The 26732-nt window shown below is 40.6% G+C and overlaps 8 protein-coding genes and 1 long non-coding RNA gene across 16 annotated transcripts in view; 4 read left to right on the top strand and 5 right to left on the bottom strand.

The window, feature by feature from the left end:
• Positions 1-1191, bottom strand: part of LOC104826884 (UDP-glycosyltransferase 72E1) — a 1944-nt gene extending 753 nt beyond the window's left edge. The window contains exon 1 of the mRNA XM_010559826.1: positions 6-1191. Coding sequence (XP_010558128.1) covers positions 6-1129 — 1124 coding nt within the window. The 5' untranslated portion in view covers positions 1130-1191. The remainder of the gene's footprint in view (positions 1-5) is intronic.
• A 3667-nt stretch (positions 1192-4858) lies between these two features.
• LOC104826875 (BES1/BZR1 homolog protein 1) lies at positions 4859-6289 on the bottom strand. Its single transcript, XM_010559814.1, has 2 exons — positions 5817-6289; positions 4859-5640 (listed from the first exon to the last, which is right to left on the bottom strand). The coding sequence occupies exons 1-2, from the start codon at positions 6051-6053 to the stop codon at positions 5056-5058; spliced, it is 822 nt and encodes a 273-aa protein (XP_010558116.1). The 5' UTR covers positions 6054-6289; the 3' UTR covers positions 4859-5055.
• Positions 6290-7380: 1091 nt separating this feature from the next.
• Positions 7381-10317, top strand: LOC104826869 (dolichyl-diphosphooligosaccharide--protein glycosyltransferase 48 kDa subunit). Its single transcript, XM_010559802.2, has 13 exons — positions 7381-7758; positions 7848-7984; positions 8064-8189; positions 8280-8333; positions 8438-8551; positions 8783-8838; positions 8936-8977; positions 9103-9178; positions 9383-9454; positions 9556-9681; positions 9773-9877; positions 9960-10043; positions 10143-10317. Exons 1-13 carry the CDS (start codon positions 7485-7487, stop codon positions 10188-10190), a joined length of 1314 nt encoding a protein of 437 aa, XP_010558104.1. The 5' UTR covers positions 7381-7484; the 3' UTR covers positions 10191-10317.
• A 78-nt stretch (positions 10318-10395) lies between these two features.
• Positions 10396-12930, top strand: LOC104826854 (UPF0496 protein At5g66675-like). Of its 2 annotated transcripts, XM_010559791.1 has the most exons (4): positions 10396-10457; positions 11181-11311; positions 11433-12660; positions 12742-12930. In XM_010559791.1, exons 1-4 carry the CDS (start codon positions 10402-10404, stop codon positions 12761-12763), a joined length of 1437 nt encoding a protein of 478 aa, XP_010558093.1. In that variant the 5' UTR covers positions 10396-10401; the 3' UTR covers positions 12764-12930. The 2 variants fall into 2 exon arrangements, with proteins under 2 accessions (XP_010558093.1, XP_010558085.1); XM_010559783.1 differs by having other exon boundaries at positions 11181-12660.
• An 88-nt stretch (positions 12931-13018) lies between these two features.
• LOC104826827 (pentatricopeptide repeat-containing protein At5g66631) lies at positions 13019-15556 on the bottom strand. Of its 5 annotated transcripts, none has more exons than XM_010559756.1 (2): positions 15473-15556; positions 13019-15228 (listed from the first exon to the last, which is right to left on the bottom strand). In XM_010559756.1, the coding sequence occupies exon 2, from the start codon at positions 15062-15064 to the stop codon at positions 13100-13102; it is 1965 nt and encodes a 654-aa protein (XP_010558058.1). In that variant the 5' UTR covers positions 15065-15228; positions 15473-15556; the 3' UTR covers positions 13019-13099. The 5 variants fall into 5 exon arrangements, with proteins under 5 accessions (XP_010558058.1, XP_010558049.1, XP_010558041.1 ...); XM_010559747.2 differs by having other exon boundaries at positions 15341-15501; XM_010559739.2 differs by having other exon boundaries at positions 15381-15501.
• Positions 15557-15580: 24 nt separating this feature from the next.
• LOC104826822 (BTB/POZ domain-containing protein At3g50780-like) lies at positions 15581-18228 on the bottom strand. The gene is made up of 2 exons (XM_010559724.2): positions 16936-18228; positions 15581-16817 (listed from the first exon to the last, which is right to left on the bottom strand). The coding sequence occupies exons 1-2, from the start codon at positions 17581-17583 to the stop codon at positions 15864-15866; spliced, it is 1602 nt and encodes a 533-aa protein (XP_010558026.1). The 5' UTR covers positions 17584-18228; the 3' UTR covers positions 15581-15863.
• A 260-nt stretch (positions 18229-18488) lies between these two features.
• Positions 18489-19518, top strand: LOC104826816. Its single transcript, XR_773843.1, has 3 exons — positions 18489-18565; positions 19036-19166; positions 19341-19518. It is a non-coding gene; the product is annotated as an uncharacterized LOC104826816 (long non-coding RNA).
• Positions 19519-20889: 1371 nt separating this feature from the next.
• LOC104826805 lies at positions 20890-26271 on the top strand. Of its 2 annotated transcripts, none has more exons than XM_010559696.2 (12): positions 20890-21093; positions 22009-22433; positions 22989-23064; positions 23470-23556; positions 23648-23773; positions 23857-24285; positions 24379-24752; positions 25025-25124; positions 25202-25261; positions 25345-25431; positions 25537-25662; positions 25775-26271. In XM_010559696.2, exons 2-12 carry the CDS (start codon positions 22357-22359, stop codon positions 26054-26056), a joined length of 1824 nt encoding a protein of 607 aa, XP_010557998.1. In that variant the 5' UTR covers positions 20890-21093; positions 22009-22356; the 3' UTR covers positions 26057-26271. The 2 variants fall into 2 exon arrangements, with proteins under 2 accessions (XP_010557998.1, XP_010558006.1); XM_010559704.2 differs by lacking the exon at positions 20890-21093 and having other exon boundaries at positions 21792-22242; positions 22354-22433.
• Positions 26272-26563: 292 nt separating this feature from the next.
• The window catches only part of LOC104826792 (STS14 protein), a 1443-nt gene continuing 1274 nt past the window's right edge, over positions 26564-26732 (bottom strand). The window contains exon 2 of one of the 2 annotated variants that reach the window (XM_010559687.2): positions 26564-26732. The gene's annotated coding sequence lies outside the window, so the exon portion shown is untranslated. The other variant, XM_010559677.2, reaches the window with a different exon arrangement.

Raw genomic sequence — 26732 nt, 5'->3', positions numbered from 1 at the left:
TCCCGACGCTCTCTAGCGTCGAGTTCCAACCGCAGTGCGTCAGGAACCCGCCCACGGACCGGTGGGCTAAGACTTCGGCCTGCGGGGCCCATGATGGAACCACCAGGCCTCGATCGCGCGTGCGAGTCACGAACCCTTCAGGGAGATATTCCGGCGTTCCGTCCCTAACGCTGCCGTTGTTGACCGCAAAAAATGCGCTGAACGCTGAGCCGTCAACAGGTGGTCGGACCACCCAGACGAAACGTTGTCGGCTCTGTTCGAGACCCCAAGCCAGCTCTGTTAGCTGCTTGGTCGACAATGAGCCGCCGCTCCCGAATGATATGTAAAGGACCGACTCATCCGGTTGTTGGTCTAACCAGTCCAAAATCGGGTGGCTATTTTTCGACGGTTCGACTGGTCTGCAAAGCGGACCGATCGGATAAACCGGTACACGGGCAATCCGACCGAGGAGTTTATGGTCCTGCAGAGATTTCAACGATTTGGGCTCCATTTCCTCCCATGTATTCACCAAAATACCATCTGACGTCGTAAAAGCCTGACCCATACCGATCATCTCGCGGTAAAGTGGGCTGGTCCGGTCGAGGTACGCGTCGAGTGTATCCTCAAACCGAACCGGTTCACAACCCGGAATTGCGAGCGGTTTGCTCTGGTTTACGTGTTCTTTTTCCATGGCTTCGTCTATCGTTGGGAAATATATAGCCACCGCCAGGAACCGAGCGTTGGAAGCTATCAAGACATACTTCAACATGTCGAACTCGTCGGCGAGACGTAGGGCCTCGGTGCCGAACAAGTCCACGATGAGAGCCGTTGGTTTGTGTTGCATCGCCTCGATCTTTGACCGGAGGGCCGGTACGGTCTCTCGCATCATGGCCGCGATCTTGATACCCACATGGGCCGAGGGGTCGACTATGGCGGAGATGTCCGGCGAGGGAATGCCAACGACGTTGACGAGGGCCTCCTCGGAGTTCAGGAACTGGGACTGAGCTGATGCCGCGTCAGCTTCCAGGACGTAGACGGTGACGTGGAAGCCATGATCGGAGGCGAGACGCTTGCCCAGCTCGATCACAGGGATGACATGGCCCATGCCGGGGCTTGCGAGCATGGCGGCGCGTGGTTTCACAGCCTGCATGGCTTTGGTGGTGATTAAATATTTGCCTTTTTTGTGTTGAGGAGTGAGCGTGGTGTTGCATGGGCTTATGTGGGGACTATTTATAGCCATTTTGGTGAAGCATATAGAAAGATACCAGGCTCAACCTAATTAATCTTATTTTTCAAAATTTTCACTTTTATTTGTAAATCCATTCAAGCAACTTTAATGGCATTTATTGCAGACAGGTTATATGGCCAGAAAAAATTAGAACTTGCAATCGGTTGAGATATAATTAGTCGATAGTGAAACATAAACACACTACATATGGTGAAATAGAATCGGACAATGTGAAAATTTTTATAACCATTTACATTTCTTTGATAGTTTATAGTATTTAAAAATATAAATCCCAATAAATTTTGCTTATTTTGTGGTCCCAAAAAATAATGCTGTATTAACCTTGAACACCACACCAAATAATGTCCATGACATGATCTTGATTATGCAAAGAAATCGACATCCAACTAAACTAATTTTGATATAAATGTTTTGTTACAATAAAAAAAAATACATAACTAGTGTTGTTGGCCCAATTTTAAAGGTTATATACGTGGGTGTCCATCAAATAAATTTAGCTTAGTCGACGACAAATATGATTAATTTCAATATAATGCCGAATATATATGAAATAATCAAATATGATGAATCCAGTCATTTATACCAACTAATGAACATAGTGGAAAATGGTTTAGTTAACTTTGTAACCACCGAATATATACATAGTTTTTTTTGGTAAGGTATATATATATATATAGTTATTGTCTCTAATTGAATGATAAATCAAGTACTGAACATTATATATATACTTAATTCCATATTCCAAATGAGTAATTGGAGGTAGAATATTAAGCTAGACAATTTATGGTGGGTATAAGTAGATTATTAACATATTTAGAGTCTGATTCTTGGTAACAAATCATATTATTACCGGACAAAAATCCCCGCCTCACACCCCGTATACAAAGAAAAACATTATTCTCTTGTGCATATGTTAATAATTCATTGGGGTTTCAATATATTTTTGGTCATATAGATTTTAATTTTCGCATTAGCCGTCGATAGATGATATAATATTGGCGCTTACAAACGTCTATCTACCACAGCCACACCCCTCCCCTGTCCTACGCCAATATGTATGTATATATGTGACAGAGTATGGATGTACATAACACGTGCATGGCCTCGATTTAAGCATCTTATGCAAATTAAATTACCACCGTATAGTCTTAATCACGCAAACGATTCCAACTCGTATCTATCAATACATACATGCCTCTGTGTGTATACGGAAAAATATACCGACGATATTTTTATATTTCTAACTGTTCCTTGAACCCTGCAAAATCAAATTTGCTACTTTATGATCTGTTCCTATAATACTGCATGATTGGTAAACGCCAACACAGGTCATATATATATATATATATATATATATATATATATATATATATAATTCGTTTTTTTCTTTATCTGCTAACTCTTTCTACTTTATGTTTGTTGTTTGTTCGAGTAGACCCCATTCAACTTGATATTTGTATAATCATTCATGTAATATGATTTTTTTCCCGTCGACTTTGGGCGAGTATCGTGCCAATTGGGCTGGAAATATTAACAATTGACGGTCCATGCGCGGCACCTTAGGCCGTGGTGTCGTGTCAATCTGGTTGGTTCGGGCTACTCGAGTGTTGGACAAAGCGGGTTGCATGTATCAGCAAATTGACGAACCTATGCATTACCCAAATCATGAAAACGATGAAAGGTATGGACCGAAAATTAAAATTTAAAAAAAGAAAGAAACGATAATATTAAATGGTTAAGATGATTAATTATAATCAAAGATGATTTGGCACCGAACTTTGTCGCTTCAATCTTCTAGGACCCTCATATTATATTTTGTTGCATTTTCTCCGGAGTTATGTAACAGATTCCCCGCTATCTGTAACGATGCGAAATTAATCACACTATAAAATGGCTGGTCAAAACTTGAATAAGAATAAGCCAAACTCATGCTTACGTTAATCTTAAATAATTTCAATTTTTTTTTGTCACGTTCCAAGTTTCTAGAGCGCAAACGCGACACGAAATTCAACGCTGACGAAGATATAAAGACAATGTCGAGAAGATAATATTTAACAAAAATTATTAATATGACGGTTTTCCCGCTAATGTATTCGTATGTACGTGGCATCATATTTCACTTGAAGAAATCTCTAAACGAACAGTTTTTGACAACTGATTTAAAGTTATAAACGAGTGTTTAAATATTTATTTCGTGATTAAATTAGCTACGTATATATAATCACACGAAGGAAAATATATGGCAACATTTTTAAGGTTAATTGTTTTTCAATTAATGTAAATTTTCAATGCGATATCAATTTTTAGTTTAAAACTAATCAAAACAAGAATAATAGTCCCATCTGATATCGTCTTCATTTTTCCCCCAACTTTTTTTTTTGGTATAATTAGGATTAGGTTTAAGAAACATTTTAGTTCGATCATAATAGTAACAACTAATATGTCATCATACCTTGAAATCTAACCCATGGGTGGTTGATTTTAATATTTAAATGAACGGGAAATGGTTACAAATTTTTAATGAACAAGTTGTCATCAATTTTTTTTTCTCATCATGTTTATTATTATTTTTCATTATTAATTGTACAATATAAATCCAGAGTTGGCGGGGTGGCCCAAAAAACAAAAACAAAGCCGCAGTGGGTTTTTTTTTTGTAGATCTATTTACTTGTAAAGCATTGATTCACAAATGGATTATTTTTTCTTTTAATTTTTTCTTGGTTTACATGACGTCAATATGTCACACAATGTTGTAAAGTACCCTAGGGAAAACCGCTATGACGTGAGATGGGCATGGTTTTTCCTCCTTTAAACAAATTGCATCTTTGAACTTCATCAGAGACACCGCACCAATGTTCTTTTTCTGTTTAAATGGTTACATTATGGTCAAAGGGCCGTATAGATATATGTCCGATATGGGCCGATTGAAAAATTATCTTCAGTGCAGTTGAGGCCCATTATGGCCCATCTTGGTCCGTCGTATATTAATCTTTCAACGGCCCTATCTCACATTTAGCGCCTTTCATTTTATTGGGTTATCTTCTATAAGTATAATTTTTTTTTTTTTTACAACTGTGATTTAAAATATTTTCCCCATGCTTAATATCATTTCTACGTGATTATGTAAATGCGGTCCATTTCTAGACTTTTATCACAACGAATTGTCTGGTTCTATTTGAGTTTGTAACCAAAACCTTATACATATAGTATATTGGTTTGTTTTTTCCTACTTTTTTTATTAGGAAATTTTTTTATGTCGTTTCATTAATTACCTTTAAGATTGCAAAAGGTAGGGGCAAAAGACATGATCTAACCCTTCGGTGGGGTGCTACTATTATTGTTCTCGTGAGTTTGGAGTGATCAGGACAACAAAAACCAACATTTTTTGGCACATGGACGGTTTCTTGCAACTGTATATTGTAAAACTCTCAAGGATAAGGCATAAAGACCGCTAGGGGTAAGATCATAGATAAGATAGTAGCAGAGGTTTGATAATGGACCGTCATTGTCAAAACGAGAGTCAATTCAGAGACGTACGAATTAAAAAGAGGGCGGATTCAGAGGTAATCACGCGAGAGATGCACATGCCTCCATCAAGACCAAACCACACTCACAGGAGTGGGCCCCATGTCGAGTTGAATAACTCCGGCTTCTCATTCATTAATTGGAACAGCGAATCTTAAAAACTACATGAAAAAGTAGATGTACATATAAGAGTAGACGGCCAACACTAGGAGGAGCTAAAGGTTAAACGGGAGGCACGGCTCAAGTCAAAGTGGCCGGTCATCGAATCGAATGGATGTGATTTACGTTAATGCCCTTCTTAATCAACCACGAGCTTTAGGGTTTCCTAACGTCAGCTCCAAGTCGTCTACAGCGACCTCGTGAATCTTCTCCCCCTCCCATGGCTTCACCGAGTCGCCCCCGCTCTTATTGACGAGGTTAAAAGTCGGAGACGGCGGACCGGACGGAGCCTGAAAACAGAACCATCTACCCGAATCCACCGTCGAAACGTCCGACTCGTCGCATTCGGGAATCGCGGTGCGATTGAGACGACGCGTCGGGCTTGACGGGGCGGAGACGGCGAAATTACTGATTCGCCATCGGGGTAGTACTTTAGGGGTGGAGCCTCTGGGCGAAGAAAGCGGGGGAGTGACGGGGGCGCTGTTGGAAACTCGGAGAGGAGGGAGATTCCTGGAGGAAGCTAGGGTTCGGAGGTAGGGGATGAGGTAGGCCGACGGGTTGGGCTCGAACCGGGTCGGGCTCGGGTACGATGACGAGGCCGGGCTTGCGTTGTACGAAGGAACCGGGCTTGGAAATGACGAGGATTGTGGGCTGGGCTGAACCGATGAGCACGCGCTCACGCGCGGTGGTGTCGCGCCCGTTCCCTCCGCCTGCTTTGGTCTGCACCCCTGTTTGTTTCCCGAGAAAACTTTCAGAATCGTGCCGGAAAATTGCCAGGAAATCAAGCTAAAGAAAAATATTTGGAGAGCGATGCCGTATATGGATCTAAAGAAAACCGAACATGCCGATCTAAAAAGCAAAAAACTAACAACAAAAAAATTAAGATTTTAGAAAAAGGAAGAACCTTTCGGTAGGTGGTGCCGTCGTCTTCGACGATCCAGCCGGCTTCGGAGCAAAGGGCTTTGAGAACTTCGTTGTTGTCACAGTGCTTTGGGAGTTTGAAGTTGCCCTGAGCTCTGAGTCCGGCGAAGATCTTGGCCGCTACGGCTCGCCGGCGACGTTCTCTCCTCTTGTTGTTCTCTCTCTCCTTCCACGTCGGGGTCCTCCCCGCCGCCGCCCCTCCTTCTCCCGCTGCCGTCATTCTCTCTCTCTCTCTATCTCTCCGTCTTTACCCTTTTTCTGTCTTTTTCTGGTGTAGTTTTTTTAGTTCGTGTTACGTAATTCTCGAGGGGAGAGACGGGGTTTCCTTCACGAGGGGATGATTGAAAAGGAGAAAGCTTTTTGTTATCGGGACTTCGTAAATAATTTAATGGGAACGGTGTTTTAATACAATGCAGGAAAAGGAGAGATCCATTTGCTGTTCGCCCTTGTCTCCTATTCGTTCACACATCTTATCTATATATATATATATATATATATATATATATATATATATATATGAAATGGGTGAAACATATATCCCAGACAAATCTTTTGCTAATGTTTGTATTCATACGGGATATATGAAGATTTCGTAGATTAAACTATTTACGGATCACATACACTGTAAAGAACATGTGAAGAGAAGGAAAATAGGCTGCTGAATCGATGACCTCACTACTGCTTAAAAAAAAGCTTGATTTGGAATCTGACAAATGACAATGCCTGCCCGGTGAAAAAAAAATTGATCCATTTCGATCTTCGTTTCTCAACCGTACGATCAAATCGAACGGTCACGATCCGACGGGTATGAAAGCGTCTGATAATCTATGTCACGTGGCAGAGGAATATTACACGCGGTAAGAGAGGGAGAGATGCCCTTTGTGGGACTCCGGTAATTGTGAACGATGATGTTCACTTTGAACGTTCAAAACTAAGGCCGGTGGGTCCCGGCCGACACATGTGACGCTCCAGTGGATGTGGGACCGGTTCGGCTCCACACGTGCGACACAGAAACTGTAACTTAAAATTACTGTTTCGCTAGAAACTAAAATAATTTTTGATTTTCAGTGCTCGATGAAGTGGGCCCCAGGGCCTTGCGAGCATTGACAAGCACGTGATTGTGGGGCCCATTTAACTTTTTAATTTTCGGTTTGCAATGTTTAAATATTACAATATTATCTTTTCTTCGTTTTGATTATTATAAGGCGATTTCTACCCAAAAATAAAATAAAATTATGTATCACCTGACCCAACCCAAAAAGCCCTTTATGGGCTTAGTTCCTGGGCTAAAAGTACTAAATATCTGCGCTTAAAAATAAAAAAATTGGAAATCGCCAAGTGAACCGGACCCATTCTTTACGGACCTTGGTTTATTAGTTCCATACTTAAGCCCATAATTGTTTGAAACCTAATTTGTAGGCCACAAAACTTTAAGCCCAAACTTGTTTAGGCCGATAACACTATGAAGCCCAACCTTTTTTAAACCTTTTTTTTTTTTTGTAGTACTCGTAATTTGATCAACGTTTCGATTTAGCTTTAACAAAACGGTATTAGTCTTCAACGGGCAAGGGTGTGCTACGATCGACTTCGGTTCTGCCTGCTTCCCCTCTGGTCGTCACTCTACACCAGGGAAAAACCCTAGTGTCTGAAAATGGCGAAAGTCTCGAGCTTCATCGCAGTGATCTCTCTCCTCTTGCTTCCCGCACTATGCCTCTCGTTCTCCGTTGAGAATCCGACGGATCGGCGTTTGTTGGTTCTTCTTGACGATCTTTCACTCAAATCCTCTCACTCCATCTTCTTTAACTCTCTCAACTCCCGTGGATTTGGACTCGATTTCAAGCTTTCTGAAGATCCGAAGCTTGCTCTTCAACGTTATGGGCAGTACCTGTACGACGGATTGATCATTTTCGCCCCGTCAACGGACCGTAAGATTCTCGATCTGTTAGTTTGCCTGGCCTACATTTTTGTTTTTGCGTGTGAAATGGATCGATTAGTGTGGCGTTTTCTCGGTTAGGGTTTGGGGGATCTCTTGATTCGAAATCTATCGCGGATTTCGTTGACTCCGGTCGTGACTTGATCTTGGCGGCTGATGTCTCTGCATCTGATTTGATTCGGAGCATTGCCACCGAATGTGGAGTTGATTTCGACGAGGTTGGTCCATAGTTTGTGGGCTTTATTCCGAATAATATGTGAGTTGGAATTTGGCTTGTTACTGTTTTTTGTTCCGTAGGATGCGTCAGCTATGGTTATCGATCATTCTAGCTACGCGGTCTCTGATATTGATGGAGATCACACCTTGATTGCTGCTGACGATTTCGTTAAATCCGATGTGATTTTAGGGAAAACAAAAATTGAGGTAAATTTCTTGTTTGTGTGTCTTACGATTCGACTTCTTCGATAGAATGTGATTGACGTAGAATCTTGTTACTTGGGTTCTGAATTTCAGGCTCCTGTGCTTTTCAGAGGGATTGCACATTCCTTGAATCCTGCCAACAATCTGGTATGACTTGGTTGTTTTCCATTTTCACCATGAACGTGCAGTTTTGATGTAACTTGTTATCAATGGTTATGTTTCGCCAACGCATGGCTTCTATTCCATATAAGGTCTTGAAAGTCCTATCAGCCTCTCCCTCGGCATATTCTGCCAACCCGAGCTCGAAGTTGTCAAGTCCTCCACAACTCACTGGATCTGCTATCTCTTTTGTCTCTGTCATGCAGGTGAACTCTCTCCCTTTCTCTATGTATCTATCTCTCTTTCTTGCTGATACACCTAGTATGCCCACTCCAGAGCACCTAGAAAAAGTAGAAACTCGTACATGGATAAGCTAATGTGCCTGTGGAGTTACATTTTCTTATCTGGCCCTTTCACTTTCCACTGCTCAAGCATCTCCATGACAGTGGCTTGAGTTCAAATCCTGAGATTCTGATGCATAACTAACAAAACTGCAGGCCAGAAACAATGCCAGGGTCATGGTGTCTGGCTCTCTGCAGTTGTTTAGCAACAGGTTAGCAGATATATGAAGCCTTCCCAACTACTCATTATTCCATCTGCATATAGATGTTCAGTCTGAGTGTTTCTTTTCTCCTTTTTATGTGAGCCAGGTTTTTCAGATCAGAGGTGCAGAAAGCTGGGAGTCCAAACAAGTAAGTGGGCGTATGTTTCATCTGTTAGCTACAAGCGAGACTTTCAGATGATCATCATCAGTTCATGTGTACTTTAACTTTTTAGGAAGAGGATGGCTGATCTTATGTATGGCTTTGTGTTGCAGATATGGAAAATCTGGTAACGAGCAATTTGCCACTGAACTAAGCAAATGGGTATTCCACGAGAGGGGGCACCTGAAGGTTATAAGCTTTTTGATATTTTCTTTAGTTTCTCACACAATGAAGTTCACAAGTTTAATCAGGATTGATACATACATAATAAATTCATGAAGTAGCTAGATGTGTTTTTGTTCCATTTTTTTTTTACTTCTCATGCTTGGAGATGTCCTATCCTTCATGTGTGTGTGTGTATATATATATATATCTATTATCTTATGGTTGCAGGCTGGAAATCTTGTGCATCATAAAGCTGGGGAGAGGGATGAGCCGGGAATGTACAGAATAAAAGATGACCTGGTATGGCTTCTACACTGCATATGATAGGATAAAACCAGGTTTCATGACGCACTGCTGAGAGAGGGCCCTGAATTAATTAATATGATACAATTCAACTGCAGGAATTCTCAGTGGAGATACACGAGTGGTCTGGGAAGAACTGGGAACCGTATGTGGCTGATGATGTGCAGGTTCAGTTCTACATGATGAGCCCGTACGTTTTGAAAACCCTGTCAACAGACAAAAAGGTAGTATTCCTTTTTTATATTGTTGTTATTCCGGGGAAGATGATGTATTCTATTTCGGGGTTAGTCTAACCTGTATTGGGAAAATGCGCAGGGGGTGTATATGACATCATTCAAGGTTCCGGATGTGTATGGCGTATTCCAGTTCAAGGTTGAATACGAGAAACTTGGGTACACTTCTTTGTCGCTGTCAAAGCAGGTCAGTCAGCCCCTCGATCAATCTAATCTCTCCAGACTCGGGGATATGCTTATGTAAAACTGATTGAGTGAGTTTGGTCCAGATCCCTGTGAGGCCATACAGACACAACGAGTACGAGAGATTCATCACAACCGCTTATCCCTATTACGGAGCTTGCTTCTCCACTGTAAAACCCTCTATTCCCCTCCCTCTATCCCTATGTCTCGCGCACACATGGAACAGGGGGTTCTGACGTGTGTCGTTGTCATTGGTTTGTAATGTGCAGATGGCTGGATTCTTGGTCTTCAGCTTTGTCTACCTCTACCATAAGTAAGGCCTCTTATTGAAAGTAATTTTCTCCACCGGATGTTCCTAGAATTAGCTTATGCGTGTACTTGCAGACTGATAGTGTTTCAGAGTACGTTTTTATTTTATAAAAAAAAATCGGATTCGCATGGTAAGAACTAAGAAGAAGCTCGAGTTCGTTGATGAGGTCAGAAACATAAGGGTTGGGTTGCTTGTTTCAAGTGGTCTTTCGATGGCGTATGCAAATACGTCAAGGTCCCAATGGTCAAATCTTGCACAAAACACACTCAGTTAGGTATCCATGAATTCTTCTGCTGACGCTACAATATCTTTTTGTGTTGATTAATAATAACCTCACATCTTCAGACCAAGAACAATACACAAACCCTAGCGTCTTTAAGGAAACTGCCTTTTTAAATTAGTCTACAAATTTAAAAAAAAAAACCATAAACATGATATAGCTTCATTGATCATTCAAATTTATATTTTACAAAACCACAAACTTATAGCTAAAAAAAAAAAATCAAACTATCCACAAAGTAAAATAAAATATAAAAACATTTATCCATTATTATGTTTTAAATCCTTTTAAAATAATAAAACGTTAATATTTATTTTGTTTTATTAATAATAAATTCTTAACAAATAATTATATACAATTATTAAATTAATATATTATATCAATAATATATTTATTATTTTATCATTTTAAATATTAATTATATATAATCATATATTATTTTATAATATTATTATTTCTTAATAGTTCGATCATTTAATTGAAACTGTAGTTTTTTAGATATTCTATATGTTATTATAATTTAATATTTTTTATTATTTAAATAAATAAAGTTTGATGTCAAGTAACTTTTTTTTGGATATTCTCAAATTTGAAATTCATTTATATTTATAAGTAATTAAAGCTTTAAAGGAAATTTTTGTAAATTATAATTTGTTTAGATATTTTACAAAAAATAATTGCGTTTGGACTTGACTCACTGTTGATTGGGTGGAAGAGGTCAACGTTGCAATGTGGCTGCATCAGTCACAGAAGTTACTCCGATGCTTCCTTGCCTCTCTTCACCTTCCTCCCATCTTCCACTTGTCCATTCCCAAACTCGTCTTCCCTTGTATCTGATCCCAGTTCAGGTACTTTGTTCTCTTTTCTCTTTTCTGTTTTGGTTTTGGATCAGATTTTGTTCAGATCAGGCGCAATCCCAGCAGCAGGTTCTTCTGAAATCTCTGGGTTTTGCTCAAACATCGTCTGCAGGTCAGTCTTTTGGGAATTGTCTGATGTTCCCGGGATTCTTATCCAAATCCAAAACTATGGAAGACAAATCCATTTACAGCAGCAACAGAATCAACACGTCACCCATCAAACCGATCCGTACCGACATGGGTTCCATCTACTCAGCCGATCTGAGTTCTTACAAGTCAGCGTGTAGACAAGACCCCGACTTGAGATCCTTCGACTCATCGCTTCACCTACGCACAAACCGAGTCATCAGCTCGATCGCCTCCCGGGCCGAATCCCAGTCTCTGTCCTTCGACTCGCTCATAGACGTCTCCGGATGTCTTCTTGAAATGAACCAAGAGGTCGTCAGGTTCATCATTGAAAGCAGAGAAGACGTGTGGGAAAACAAGGAGCTGTCATCTTTGGTGAATGCTTACTTCGACAGTACGATAAAGACCCTAGATTTCTGCAACGCTGTGGAGAATTGCGTAAGAAGAGCGAGGGTAAGCCAGATGATTATTCAGTTCGCTGTGAAGCAGTTCGAGATGGAATCACTAGACGTTGATAGAGGAAACAACAAGTACTCCAAAACGTTGGAAGAGCTCAACAAGTTTAAAGCGGCGGGTGATCCGTTTGATGAAGATTTCTTTACCCTGTTCGAATCTGTCTACGAACAGCAGATTCTGCTTCTGGATCAACTTCATAAGCAAAAGAGGAAGCTTGATAAGAAGATGAAGAACATAAAAACGTGGAGAAAAGTGTCGAACGTTGTTTTCATGACAGCCTTTGTCTCTGTCCTGATCTTCTCGGTGGTTGCAGCCGCTGTGGCTGCACCGCCTGTTGTGACTGCAGTGGCCGCTGCATTGGCTGTTCCCATTGGCTCAGTGGGTAAGTGGTGTAACTATCTGTGGAAGAAGTACGAGAGCTCTGTTAAAGGGCAGAAAGACATCGTCCTGTCGATCAAGATTGGGGCCTTTGTCACCATAAAGGACATGGACAACATACGGATACACGTGGACAAGTTGAAGATAGAGATGGAGTCCATGTTGCAGAAAGTGGACTTTGCCCTCAAGGAGGAAGAAGATGTAGCTGTAAGGCTTGCGATCCACGAGATTGGCCGGAAGTTAGACGCTTTTGCAGAGAAAATAGAGGAAGTGGGCGAAAATGCAGCAAGGTGTAGCAAAGATATCACATTGGCCAGAACCATTGTTCTAAGGCATATCCTCAGCTTCCCCTCCAGTTCAAGCTTAGAACAAGGGAACTGGTAATTAACTCTTGGTTTCTAAGGCGTTCTATGTTATTTCAGTTTTCGGAAGTTTGAATCTTTTTCCATCTTTTTGGCCAGGATTGAGGAGGTGACATTGTGAAGGATTGTAAAATGTTCTTTGCGAGGAGGTTACTTCTTACTCGATGCTTATATATTCACAATAGTTTTTTGCAGAGATCTCAATGTGTTCAATTATGTAACCAGTGCTGTACAATTTGTATTGTCAGTGATAATTCTTAAAATGGAAATAAAACCAAATTACGAATCTTTGCCTCTTCAACACAACTCAAACTCACTGCATGAAGATCAATTCAAGTTTACAGAATCTTATGTCTGAGATTCACTCCTCTGGTTCAAGATTGTGATGAAACAGAGGAGCCATAACATCAGATTTTTTTTTCAAGTCTGAGTTAAGGAAAAAAAACAGCTTAAATGCTTAAGTCGAAGTCCTGAGAACACAGCTCCTGTAAATGCCATGAACCTGATTGATGTTCTCCGAACTGATGGTCCAGACATGACCCCTTAACTTCAATGGCAGAACGTTCTTCATCTCTTCATAGCTCTCTTCCACCATGGCTGCCTCTTTTCGCTTCTCTTCTTTCCAGAGACTCCTCACAAGCAGATCTTTCGTCTCTTTGTCTGGCATCAGATTCGTATCCCTCATGTCTTGGAACACCCTGTAAGCAAGTGCGGCTCTTTCGCATCTGCAATATGCCTGGACAAGTAGCTTTAGCATATACGGGTCTGGTTCGAGACCTATCTGTCTGACCATCGAGAAGAGTCTTTGGACAGTCTGGATCTCTCCTTGCAACGCAAAATGATACATCAAACCTGAAAATGTCTGGATATCGGGGCAAATGTTGTTCAGAATCATCTCATCCAACGTATCCAAAGCCTCTGCATTTCTCCCACATTTCGTCAATGTTCTTAGGAGGGATGAGTATAACAACATCAGACTGAAATCTGAAATCTGGTTGCAGAGTGTCTTGTCATGTCGGAGAACCTTGAGGGCTGCGTCTGGCTTCTTAGAAACACCGTACAGTTCGATGATCAGCCTGATGGTGCTGAAAGGCAGGTTGATCCCTTCGGCTCTCACTTTGGAGAAAAGCTTATCGACCAGTTCTACATTGCCATGGCATGCTAAAAGAGCCATCATTCTCTCGATGGTATAGGCATCATGGGTGAACCCAGGTTGAATCGCCACCCAGCAAAAGAAACTCCATGCAGTTTCCGCCGATTTGAAATTTCTCAGCACCTTACAGACCAACAGATTTGTCCAGATGAAATTAGCTTCTTCCAGAGCAGCTACCGTGCTAGGGTTCCAGTTCTTTAACGCACCCGCCAGAGCTTTTGGGTCCAGCCATGGCTTCAACTTAACTGCAACCTCCTCACCATCACTATCATCACCATCGTTTCTGTCACCCTCTTCATCATCGCTCGGACTCTCCATGGAATAACCATAAATGTCCTTGATTCTCTCATCTGGCGACATTTCTCCCAAGAATTCCTCCACTTCTTGCTCGAATCCCATGTCCTTCATGCGTTTCAGAGGCCCCAGCATACGTCTTCCAGGGAATTTCCCATCAGCCTTCATCTCGGAAAGCAGAGTCTTGACTTCGCCAAACCGTTCTTCACCAACGATTGCTTCAATCAAAACCGAATAATGCTTCAGTGTCCGAGTGATCCTCATCGACGGCAAGATCTTGAAAATGTCCACAGCTCCATCCAGATTTCCCAAATTCACTAGATGCTCGATCATAACCGTGAACGTTCTGGAATTGGGGATCCCTCCTTCGTTGATCATCCTTTCAAAAGTCTCGACCGCCTCATAATCTTTACCCAGTTTTGTGTAAGCTTGCATGACGACGTTATAAGACTCGGTGCAGAGTTTCTCCTCTTCCAAACATCTATACCTCTCCCATGTCTTCAGAACCGAGTTAAAATCGCCAGCCATTGCGTACCAATTCATGAGGTTCATAAAGCTGAAACGAACTTTACCAAATTTGCCAGCATCAACCACCCCAATAAGAGATCTAAGCTCTGAAGATCGGCGAAACTTGGCAAGAACAGTAGCAAGGGCATGCAGTGTATGGATGTCATGAGAAAACTGGCGATTCTTTTGAAGGGTTTTGACGATAGACCAGGCAGAGGCAAGGGAAGGAGCTGAACGTAATGCGTTCTTGACAACGAAAGAGTCGAGAAGACGGTAACTTAACAGAGAAGTCAGCGAGTCACGGTTGGATGCCGAGCGGAGACAGAGACGTATAGAATCGACGAGGTTTGCTCGGTACAAGTAATGCTGGACTTTGTTGGGGAAAGGATCACGTCCAAAAAACCGAACTTGATGGCTGATTGTGGATCTAACTGGGTTGATCGAGTTCAAGAATCTCCTGGAATACATCGGAAAGACAGAGAACAGAAGCACACACGAAGGGGGAAATTCGAAAGATGCTTCCTTAACCGATGATAGACTGAGGAAGATAGATGTTCAAAGGTGATTGAGACAATTCGTCGAACAACTGGTGAACGTTGCCAGATCCAATAATCACAGAGCTGAATACCCACCTGATAAAAACGAAGACACGGCAGGGTTAGTTTCTCACAGATTAAAAAAAAAAGTATAAACAACGACGAAAATTTCAGAAATTTACAGGACATGGTTCAGACAGACTCCTACTACTTTCAGTGAAAGTGAGATTCGCAGTGCGAACACATACTGTAGTATCGTTTCGTCTTGCTAGGTCGAGAAAGATCCTCTAAAGACTCAAACTTTTTTGAGATTCAGCATTGGTTTTTGTAGGCAGCTCACCCAAAATCAACGATCTTGAAGCGGGGCGAATGAAAGCGGTTCGATTGGATCTTGGTATGGATTCACTTGAAACCTTGTATCGTCTGTATGCATTCATATATAGAGATATACACAGAATCCGTCAATGGCATTGCAAACTGAGAGATACAGAAAAAAGTGTCGAGGAAATTAAAGATGAAAACCACAAAAAGTTTTCTAAATACAAAGGTTAATCATATAATCTATACGAGAAATTCCACAGAGATTTTACTCCGCCGCTTAAGCATCATTAACCATTGCTTCTGTAAAGGTACCTTGTAAACCAAGCAAACCAACCAACATAACTGAAGAAACCATCACCACACGTTCCCTCCAGAAACTGTACAAACACACACAGCTCTCTCTCTCTAACTCACTCTTCTTTCCAGCTTGAGTTGGTCGAACACTCTGCCTGAAACAAGCCGTTGCCTGGACGATCTGTCACTGTGTACGGTCTGATGAATGAGCGACGCCACCAGACCTCAAATGCTCCCTGAAGATTCGGACATCCATTACCAGCTGAAAGAAAACTTCCTAGCCATGAAAGCAGAATGCTCTGCTGATCTTCAAGGGGTAGTGTCAGAATCGTCTGGCCGATTCCTTCCTCCACCAGTTTCGCATCGAACCATCTGCAACCGTGTTGGAGCCAGTTATAGTCATTGATCAGCGGTTGCAGCCACATTCTCAGCAGTGCGAGGCGAGTGTCCTTCGATGGCAAGAGTTCTCCTCTGCCTATCCCTATGAACAGCCGTGAAGTCACCCGGCTGATGTGATACCGTAACATCAATGGAAGCTTTTCATGCAATGAAATGAGTTCTTTCTGGTTGGCCCATGTGACAGCGAACTCCTCTGCTCCTTGCCTTTCAGCCAATATGTCAAGCAGCCATGAGAGGTTATCTGCCTCTACAGCTATTTGCTTCGAGGCAGGTTCAGTACCAGTTTCTGCCTCTGCAGCCTGTCTAAACAAAGACAAGACCGAGTCTAAGCAGTTCTGACAAGAGGAATAGATGGTTTCATTGAAGTTGTCAGCTGAGCTGACACTGTTTTGTTCCCTGAGGAGCTTCAAGACTACAGCCTTCATCTCACGGCGGCCCTTTTCCTCCCTGCTTCTGAGAACAAGCTCGATAATGTGGGATAATGTCCCTTTGGGAGGGTCCACTATATCCGAAGCAACTCGTTTGAGGGCAGGCATGACCCCAAAGCCCTTGTGCTTGAGTCTGAGAATCGATGAGATGACTTTCTCTTCTTCTTCCCCAACCCACGGGACCGCTTCCAAGTAATCCAAACATGACTGGATACATGCCCTGAAACCAAGATTTTCCGCAACCTGCACAAGAATTGTAACACCATAAAGACCTTACTACAACTAAACTTAATGAGAGACAGAGCACCTAGAATCACAATCGGTCAGTCTGCAAAATTCAATACAAGGATCAGATGAATACCTTGAGGACACGGAGAACTCGGCTTACACTCTGTTTCATCAATCTGTGCTTCATATCTTTACAATACATTAGTCCTACAGTCTCGATGTATATCTCCACATCCTCGCATCTCTCGATCTCAAGGCACGAGATGCCCGGATCTTTCTCAGCCAGCTTATTCGCAAAGAAACTGCTATTATCCGATAAAACGTTCTTGTGAACACTCAGCTTCACACAAAATCCTTGCTTTCCCAGCAAAATCACTTTCATGTCACTGGTTCCAGGTTCACCAAACTCAATCGCCACTTTTCTAGGCAAAGTCTCCACCTTTTGCCTCTGCGACCTCTCTGGAACCGCCGGAGCAGCAATGTTGCGCATGTCAGAACCAGTAAGTCTCAGACCCTGTTGTTGATCATCGGAGGCAATGATTGATCTTATAGTGGCAGAGGCCGGTTTCTGCTCAGTTTCCGGCTTCTGATTCTTCGGGAAAGAGGGTTTTGGAGGAGGCGATGATGGTTTTGATTTGTTTAGATGGTTTTGAGATTTGAGGGTCTTTTGAAAAGCAGCTGGAGAAGGGCAACACCAGAAGCCTTCAGGTGTTACGGCTATTGGAACACTCCTAATCTTTGTCTGACTCTCTTCCACTTTCGCAAGCCTAATCTCAGCCATTCTGTCACAGCAGCTCACTCATTGACAGAAAACAGACAACAATCTAAACTCTAAAACATGATATTTTGCTCTTAAGCGGGCAAAAGCTTATCTATCAGGACTGAGAAAAATAAACGAATCCTTAAAAGATGTGTAAAAGGAAAAAAAAAAACTCGAATTCCAGTAAAGACTAGTTGTCCAGAACGCCACTTTCTTCAAACTCAATCACAGGGGCAAAGACCCAACCATGGTTCCGGGAACACAATTAATAAGGATTAGGAAACAATGAGCCAACTTTATTCGAGAAAACCGTAGAAAATATGGAAGGAGACCATACCAGGTACTGGGCTATGGAGAATTAGAAGGAAAAACCCTAGAAATACCATATTTGTGATCCCTAAACATCTAAGCCCAGAACTGTGTACAATGACTGAGAGATAGCGGTGGTGGCAAGCATCAAAGGAACGACCAAAGAATCAAAATTTAGCCGCTCCATACGAAGAATCGTTGAAATTTTTAATGCTCCTTTCAATTGCAAAGGAGGAAAAGAGGAAAAGGCAGAGAAAAAGGCGAGACGTCGAAGCAAGAAACGAAGAGAAAGGGATTGACCGAATGAGTCGTGCCCCGATTTCTTTATCTTTGCTTTTACCATTGTCTCCTCTCTCTCTCTCTCTCTCTCTCTCTCTCTCTCTCTCTCTCTCTCTCTCTCTCTCATGCTTTTGATGATTGCATCTAGTTGTGGGCCGTGAAAAAATATTCTATCTCTCTCTCTCTCGGTTAACCATCTTTTTCTCAATGACCGAACAGCCACGCCATCTCTCTCTCTCTCTCGTTATTGCTGGAGCTGTTTTGAGAGTTTATTTTTTCTTGAATGGCTAAAGTTGAAGACTTTATGAAATTAAAAAAATTTATTTGAATCTGAAATTCTTCTGCGTTTCTGTCATGCTCTGTGGGGGCGTTGTCTTGCTGGGTAGAATCCAGAGTGACGTCTACTTAACAAAAGGTCGTCTTCCTGAAGATTTTGCATATTTAATTACATACAACTCGGACCATATATGCATTTAGTTTCTTTTCATTCGTAAAACATTTTTTGTGGGTTTGGTAAAGAGGTCTTACACTGCTACTTATTTCCTAAATATATTTTATATAATCAAACTATATATCTAAACAAAACAAAGTATGCTTTTTACAACTTGATTTTGGGTTTTTGAAACCCTAGACAAGATCATGCCAATTATCATAATTAAAGCCATTATACAATATACAGACCTTGGGTTTGATGTGAAATCATTTATTTTAAAATTTTGGCACGCCTCCAGTGTTAAGTTTAGTTTTCGTATTTATGTATACTGGGAAAATGCATTTATTTTCTTATTTCCAAATCGCAGGTAGGAGAACACTATACATATAACTTTAACAAGTAGCTTTTTCAGACAGAGGATTATAAAATTGCTGTTCTTATGTTTTTTAAAGAGAAAAGACATGACAAAGGCGGTGTGATGGCATTTGCTGGAAACTAGACCCACTTAAAGCGCAAGGGACTACTGAATAATTATTTTCCCGCGAGGAGGGGAAACAAAAAGACGACCAATGATTTCCATATGGTAATTATCACTAATCCTATGAATTATTCCTCTTTGCATGTCCGTGTGGTCGTCTCTTTAACAATCATTATTAAAATTAAAAAAAAATAAATGTGAAATTTGAATCTAACCATTTATTGTGGAAAAAAAAATCGCTAATTTTCGTTCAAACGAATGTGTCCTTGAAAATGGAAGAATTATGAAGGCGAAGGCCCTCGGCTTAAGGGAACAAAGAGACAGCAACCACTTCATCGCGAAACCAGAAAGCGAAGCATGCTTTTGTTTTTTCCCCTCAATCGTCGGTCCAACCTTTTCCCTCATTTATATATTTATTTTGTCTTTACCCATTAAATTACGACTGGAATTTTTTTTGTGTTTGGGCCTTACCGTACCAAAGGATACAGTGGGTTTCTGTTAATGGGCCTCGTATCTTCTTTAAAAACATAAATATTATTATTATTATTATTAATTTATCGGATTCAATTGGTCGGCCCAGAGATCCATGAGATTTACCATGTAACATTATTTTGGGCCGACTTATCAGTTGGCCTTTTGGACACATCATGTTTTGAGGTCGGGCATCTTTCGTGGGCTTTTTAATCGATTATTGCTCGTCTGGTGGGCTTTTTGACAAGTGAAGTTATTGTAGTTTCATTTGAAGTGAAAAGAACAGTGGAAATTAATAAAATTATGTAGATGACCATATGACATTATCACGTTTATCTAGCTATTATGTAATTATGATATGGAACTATTGGGGAAACCACTTAATTAAGACGAATGGGGAAAAAATCATCCTCCGTCTACAAAAGAAAGGATGGGGTTGATGAAGAGACATCATATATATGTGCCTTTTGCTTTCCGTAGAATTGTCCGTTTGTGTTTGGAAAAACCCAACCAAGGGGCATCTGCTTTCACATTTAACCAAAACCTTTTCCTGTTTATTGTTCCCATTTATTGGACCGATTAGTTCGAGATACTATATCATGTTGGTCGTATATCCATTGATTATAATCTCCAAGACATACACACACACACACACACACATAACAAAACAAAACAAAAAACTTAGCATTTGTAAAAATATAGGGAGGTAGCATATCCGCCTGACTCTTTCCAAGTCCAAGGTGGTTTTTTTTTTTTTTTTTTGTGAGCTCCGAAATCGGATAGTATCAGTTTATTCTTACCAAATTTTGTCTGTAATTGACACAAAAAAATGTCCATTCTGAGTTCTGCCTCACCACCATAACAAAGGCATGTTCCAAATTTACAATTTTTCTTTTTCTTTTTTTGCTGGTGGGGTCGACGAAGACGAAGACAGAAGACGAAGACGACAACACAAAAACTTGGCTTGGATTAACTTACTGCTCTTACGTTCAGTAAACGAATAAACAATATTCCTTTTTTATTCCTTTTTTTTTAAACTACGGGAAATTTAGTGTTGTTTTGTATTTCTGTTAAATAAATATAAGCAAACAAAAATATTTATGCCCCATATCTCGATAAATTTAGATTATAAACAAATCAATGCCAAGTAAAAAAAGATTTGGAGCATCAATTGTATTTTAAATTTATAACCAATCAGATGGGGTTGGATACTTTGCATACGACTAGCTGAAACATGACGACAAAAGAAAAGGAAACCAGGATTGGCCACCTCTTCTTCAGCATTGATCTTCGGAAAAAAAAAGATAGAAACTTTTTTAATACGTTCACATTGCAATTTTGTTTAATGCTTCGGCCGTGTGGGATTCTTTTGACAAATGGAAGTCGACTTCCAAGACAGAGACAAAATTCGGACAAAGCAATGGCAATTTTCTCTTCTTTTGTTTCTCCACAAGGAAGAAGGAGAACTCAGACAATTCGCAAGAACACAAACTCTCTTCCTCGGCTCTGCTTTCAACATCCGATGTTTCCTCTTTAATCCCTCACTTTCATTTCTTTTGAGGTGAATCTCTCTGCCTTCTTCTTTCCCGTTTTCCTTTTTCTGTTTAGCAATTTACATTTGGACACTCCACCCTCTTTTTTTTTGCAGCCCCTTAATACTTTTTTGATGTTTGGATGCATTCGTTTTCGCTGCTTTAGGTAAATAATAATTAAACGGAAAAGCAGAATTTAGCTTTTAAGGAAGAACCTAAGCATGGATATGGACATGTTGGTTCACGGGTTAATTGTAGATCAACTGTTCGGTAATATGTCCAAATGTAATTTAACCCTTTGCTTTCTTCCTACGAGCGGAAGCATTTCAAACGAAAGCATAGGGTTTGGGTAGAAAAGTTTCAGACTTTAGATTAAGAGTGTGAAGTGATGAGGTTATTACGACTTGGGCTATGTGATATCCATTACTAATCGGGATATTTGAAAGCATCATGGGACCTCTTAATGTCTCTGTCTATGGAAATCCAGTAACTCTTATTGAGGTGGAGAGGGGCGGTCACCAACTCCAACTATCGGGAAATAATCTAGAAACTGGAATTGATAAATTTTATTATTATTATTATCGTATAAGATCAATTGATGTTAGTATTACATTTTGTTTGTATAATTAAAAATGTATTATTGATTGTTTAATAATGGTCATATTTTTCTTTTCTTTCGTGCCATAATCACTCAGTCTAGTTTGACCATCTAATTCTCTCCACCATTTTTTTTTGGTTGAAAAATTGTCCGACTCTTGGACACGTCGATATTTGACACGAGGGGAGTGTCTTCTTCTCCTCTCACTGCGAGGGGCCAGTTCCAACTTTTCTTCTTCAATTGAACCCGCCATGCTCGTTTTGTTCCTTTTAATGCAAAAAGCCTTCCCCTTTACCGCAAAAAGCCCGAAGATTCTAAATCTAACATGTAATTTGGCGTCTTACAGGTGAAGATTCACATGCCATTTGTCACAAAGGCCTCTGCTTTTCAGGATTTGTGTGAAAAATCGAAGTTTTTATTCTGAGTTCTTTGCACTCAGACTGCAAAGTTTCTAAGATTTCAATGAGCGCATCATGGGTCTTAAGGGTGCGTTGACGTAGAAGAAGAAAAGTTTAGGTATTTGGTGGAGTTGATAAACTGGGCGGTTTCCGACCAAACCTTTTTCGCATTCACAAAGGCGGTAATTCTTGTTTTCTCTGACATTCTCGGCATTTTCCTCCGGTTTCTTGGAAAGATTACGCTTTCCGGCAACCGAGGGGCGTAAAGTCGCCGCCTTTGTGGTATTTCTCAGATAATGGGATTTGGGGTCGGTAGTGGAGGCAGTAAAATGTTGGATTTCGGAACGGTCCAAATGCATAAGCGTTCAAAGAGGTAAGCTGTCAAATGTTCTGTTAGTTTTCTTACAAATTTGTTCATTGTATCTTGTAAATTACTCCAAATTTATATCTAATTTCTGTTAAAGGAATGCCTGTCTGAGATGACTCATGGAGAAACTGGAACTTTGAGACATAAGCGAGTTAAAAAGATAGAAACCATAGTTGCAAAGTTACAGATCTTCTGTTTGGCTTTTCCATATAGAGTTTGGTTGTGATTTTGTGGTCCAGAACATACAATGGACTGAAGTTTTAGTCCATTCTCGTTGGCCTTCCTGCTAAAACTTACTTGAAATGTCCCAAAGCATGGTATATCAAATTTTCTCTTCTTCCTATGGTTGATATTTTAGTGGATAAAGCTGAAAGTTCTTGCTATTTTGAAAAACAACTAACAGATGGGTTTAAGAAACATTCTTGTTAGATGTATTATTGGTGAAAGGTGTATGATCATGTTGCAGAGTTTTGGTTTGCGGAATATATTCTTGATATGAGAGGGGAAAATTATGTGGATAATTCCATTGATTCTTGATGTTTGGTCTTTGTGTAATGACAGCTTTCCAGATAAGAAAAGAGCCGAGGGAGATAACAACTCGACTAGTTATGTTGAAGCCTCCCAACGCATCAAGCTCGTGAGTTGAATTCATCTGTTCCTCCTTTTGCTTTTAGAACAAAAGGTTTAAAGCTGAGAAACAAAAAGTATTAGTATGTGTTAAAAGAACAACAGCTTAAGAAGCTGCAACATGATTATTGGATTTATCTTTCTGTTTCTTTGACTAATAAGTATCTTTTTCTTTTTCCTTTTTCTTCTTCATCTTTTGTAGATCTTTTGACAGGACGCTGTGCTTTACTTCTTTGTATTCTTGTTCTTTGTCAGATATTCTTTCAAGGAATTTTCTTTCTGGTGTTATGATAGAGAAATCGATCTCCATCACAAAATATTTCCTTTTCATCTGCATTTTTGTTTGCTGGGTCACAAGATTGGGACCTCCTCTTAGACAGGTTTTTGTTTATGGATCTTTCTTGACTTGGTTCAGGACATGGGTCACTCAACTGAGTTAACCAGAACCAAGCAGAAGCAATCTTCTCCAAGCACCGATGTCCAAAATTCATTGAAGCAAGAGGTAGCAGTATGGACTTGCTATTTGGTTCGCATCCCATATTTCATTTGCCATGCTCTAAAGCCTAAACTTTATTTTGTGACTGAAATCGCAGATTATACAGCTTGAAAGGAGATTGCAAGAACAGTTTAAGGTTCGTTCTGCATTAGAAAAGGCATTGGGTTATCGAACTTCGTCAATTTACATGGCGAGCGAAACAAAAGAGATTCCCATGCCCAAGGTCAGTTACTTCCAGTTATCAAACTGAATAGTTTGGAACTTATCTCTGTGCAACTGAGATGCGTTCTTGGTATATCTTTCCAGCCAACCACACAGTTAATCAAAGAAATTTCAGTTCTGGAGTTGGAAGTTTTGCATTTGGAGCAGTATCTTCTTTCATTGTACCGGAAAGCCTTTGAGCAAAAAATCTCCTCCGTGTCTCCCCCACAGTCTGAAAAGACAAGACATAAGTCTCCTGCAATGATCCCTAGATGGTGTCTAGACTTCTCTGAGGCGGATACAACGTTGGAAGCGGATCAATCTCCAATCCATTCTACAAATCCCACGTTTGATGATAATAAATCAAAGGAAATCGATATCTCTGTTGGAGACAGGAGCCAAATAGATGCGAGTGTTCATCGTAGCCATTCCGAGCTCTCTCAACGGTCAGCATTTGATGGTAGAACTTCCCCCGAAGATTCTCGTGCTAGAGCTGTCCGTTCATGCCATTCTCAGCCGTTGTCTAAATCAGAGGTCAATTTTACAAGTTACCTTCATTACAAAAAAAAATATATTGAAACACCTTGGAAGAAAAAGGCCTGATGATGATTTGTCTCTCTTGTACAGTATCCCCAGAATGGAGAAAATCTGATCAGTTTGGCTGAACATCTCGGCACACGAATATCGGATCATGTTCCAGAAACACCCAACAAGCTATCCGAGGAAATGATCAAGTGTATGTCAGCCATATATTGCAAGCTAGCCGAGCCACCTTCAGTGATCCAAGACCTTTCATCTCCAAGCTCATCTTTATCATCAACGAGCGTGTTTTCCCCCTCTGATCAGTACAACACATCTTTCGATGTACGATTGGATAACCCTTTTCAGGTAGAAGGGCTCAACGAATTCAGTGGGCCTTATAGCACCATGGTTGAAGTGCCTTGCATTTACAGAGATGTCAAAAAGGCCAGCGAGGTTGAAGATCTGCTCCAAAATTTCAAGTGAGTTGTTTTAACGTGATGGATGAAATATGATATTTCGATTTCATATAACGGTATTTCCATGAATCCCACAAAAGTAGTATGCACCGACATGAGCTGTAGATGTTTTGGGTTTAGTAAAACATGAACTCTCAATAGAGGAATCAGATTCAGGTGTCTTGAAATGGGCTCTTTTTCTGCTGCATATGCCTGAACTATGTGTATTTGTACTTCAATAGTGCATCTTTTGTGTGATTTATTACCAATAGTCCATATGCAATTGTTTCTTTCAGATCGCTCATCAGTAGACTGGAACATGTGGATCCAAGGAAGTTGAGACATGAAGAGAAACTAGCTTTCTGGATAAACGTGCACAATGCACTTGTGATGCATGTAATCCTCTCTTGCTACAATCTTTTCCAGCCCTCTTATTTGTAGATTTCTGATGCAATTCCTTGCAATCATATCAGGCGTTTTTAGCTTATGGGATCCCACAGAACAATGTGAAGAGAGTTCTACTGCTACTGAAGGTGCGTGCGCGCTAGTCGCAAGCTCACATCTGTCTTCACAAGTTATAAAAAAACGGGTAATATATTTGTGTTTGATGATTCAGGCTGCATATAATGTAGGCGGCCACACAGTGAGCGCTGACGCGATACAAAGTTCGATCCTTCGATGCAGAATGTCTCGTCCTGGACAGGTGCCTAAAGAAAAATCATATTTCTGATGTCTTAAAAACGCTTGTTCTCAGCATAAAGAACATACCGACATGAAGTGAAAGCTTTCACCTTTTTTTTGTGGGCAGTGGCTCAGATTATTGTTTGCTTCGAGGAAATTCAGAGAAGGGGATGAACGTATGGGATACGCGATCGAGCATCTCGAGCCTCTCCTATACTTTGCACTTACATCAGGCAGCCACTCTGATCCTGCGGTACTAAATGAACAGACCACTCTTATTGCACATTTTCTATTTACGAGCCTCTCAACCCACATGCTAATTTTCTCGACGAATCCGTGTTCCTTGGAATCTGAATATATGGCAGGTACGTGTATATACAGCGAAAAGGATACACCAAGAACTAGAAACGGCCAAAGAAGAGTACGTAAGGGCGAGCTTAGGCGTACGGAATGGGAAGATGGTATTACCGAAGCTTGTGGAGACATTTGCGAAGGATTCGGGCTTATGCGTGACGGAGATGGTCTGGAAGATTCTACCGGAATCGTCGAGGAAATGCCTGAAGAGATGCAAATCAAGGAGAGGCATCGAGTGGATCCCTCACAGTTTCGGATTCAGGTATTTGATATCCAGAGAGGCTGTCAGATGACATCCCTCTTTCTTGTTCATGTTTATTATCTGTAAGCTCATGTGGAGCGTTTGGGTGCTTCTTCTGATGATCCCTCGGGCAAGTTTTTTTGTAAATTGTTTTTTCTCGCAGATCCCATGACTCTGTCAATGGATGTAAAAAACTTCGTGACCGGATTGTTGATTTTTTCATTAAACTTGTAAAAAATGTCGACGGTTTTGAAGAATTGTCATTTTTACAGGGAATAAATCACATTGAAATGTTCAACCAATGAGAATTTCACTGGAATAATATCATTCAAAATCTTTTAAAAAAGCAATATTTCTGTATTCAGCATGAATCGGTTGTTGATAAAAAAAAACAACGTTTTTACAAGAGGTGTTTATTTAGATATTACATGAATTGTGACGTTGTCAGCCGACAAAAAGAACAAAAAAATGGAAGAGAAACTCTGGACGCTGCTTCGTCACGGACATTAAAGAGAAGTTATTGGATCTTGTCTTATCCTCAGTTACCCCTTTGTACCACTTGGTTTTATTATTTAAATTTAAAATAAGCCGAATCTTATACATAATGATTCGTTCTGGCTATACTTTTATTGTAATCAACTCGCGGGAAATGCATGAGAGATCAACTCCAACATATAATGTAATAAATAAAAGAAAAAAAACAAAACACAAACACTTCACTGCTGAAC

This window comes from Tarenaya hassleriana, unplaced genomic scaffold (genome assembly GCF_000463585.1).
Source record: "Tarenaya hassleriana unplaced genomic scaffold, ASM46358v1 Cleome10, whole genome shotgun sequence".
Taxonomy (NCBI): Eukaryota; Viridiplantae; Streptophyta; class Magnoliopsida; order Brassicales; family Cleomaceae; genus Tarenaya; species Tarenaya hassleriana.
Note: the sequence above shows the minus strand (reverse complement) of the source record. Positions and strands in the feature narration are given on the sequence as shown.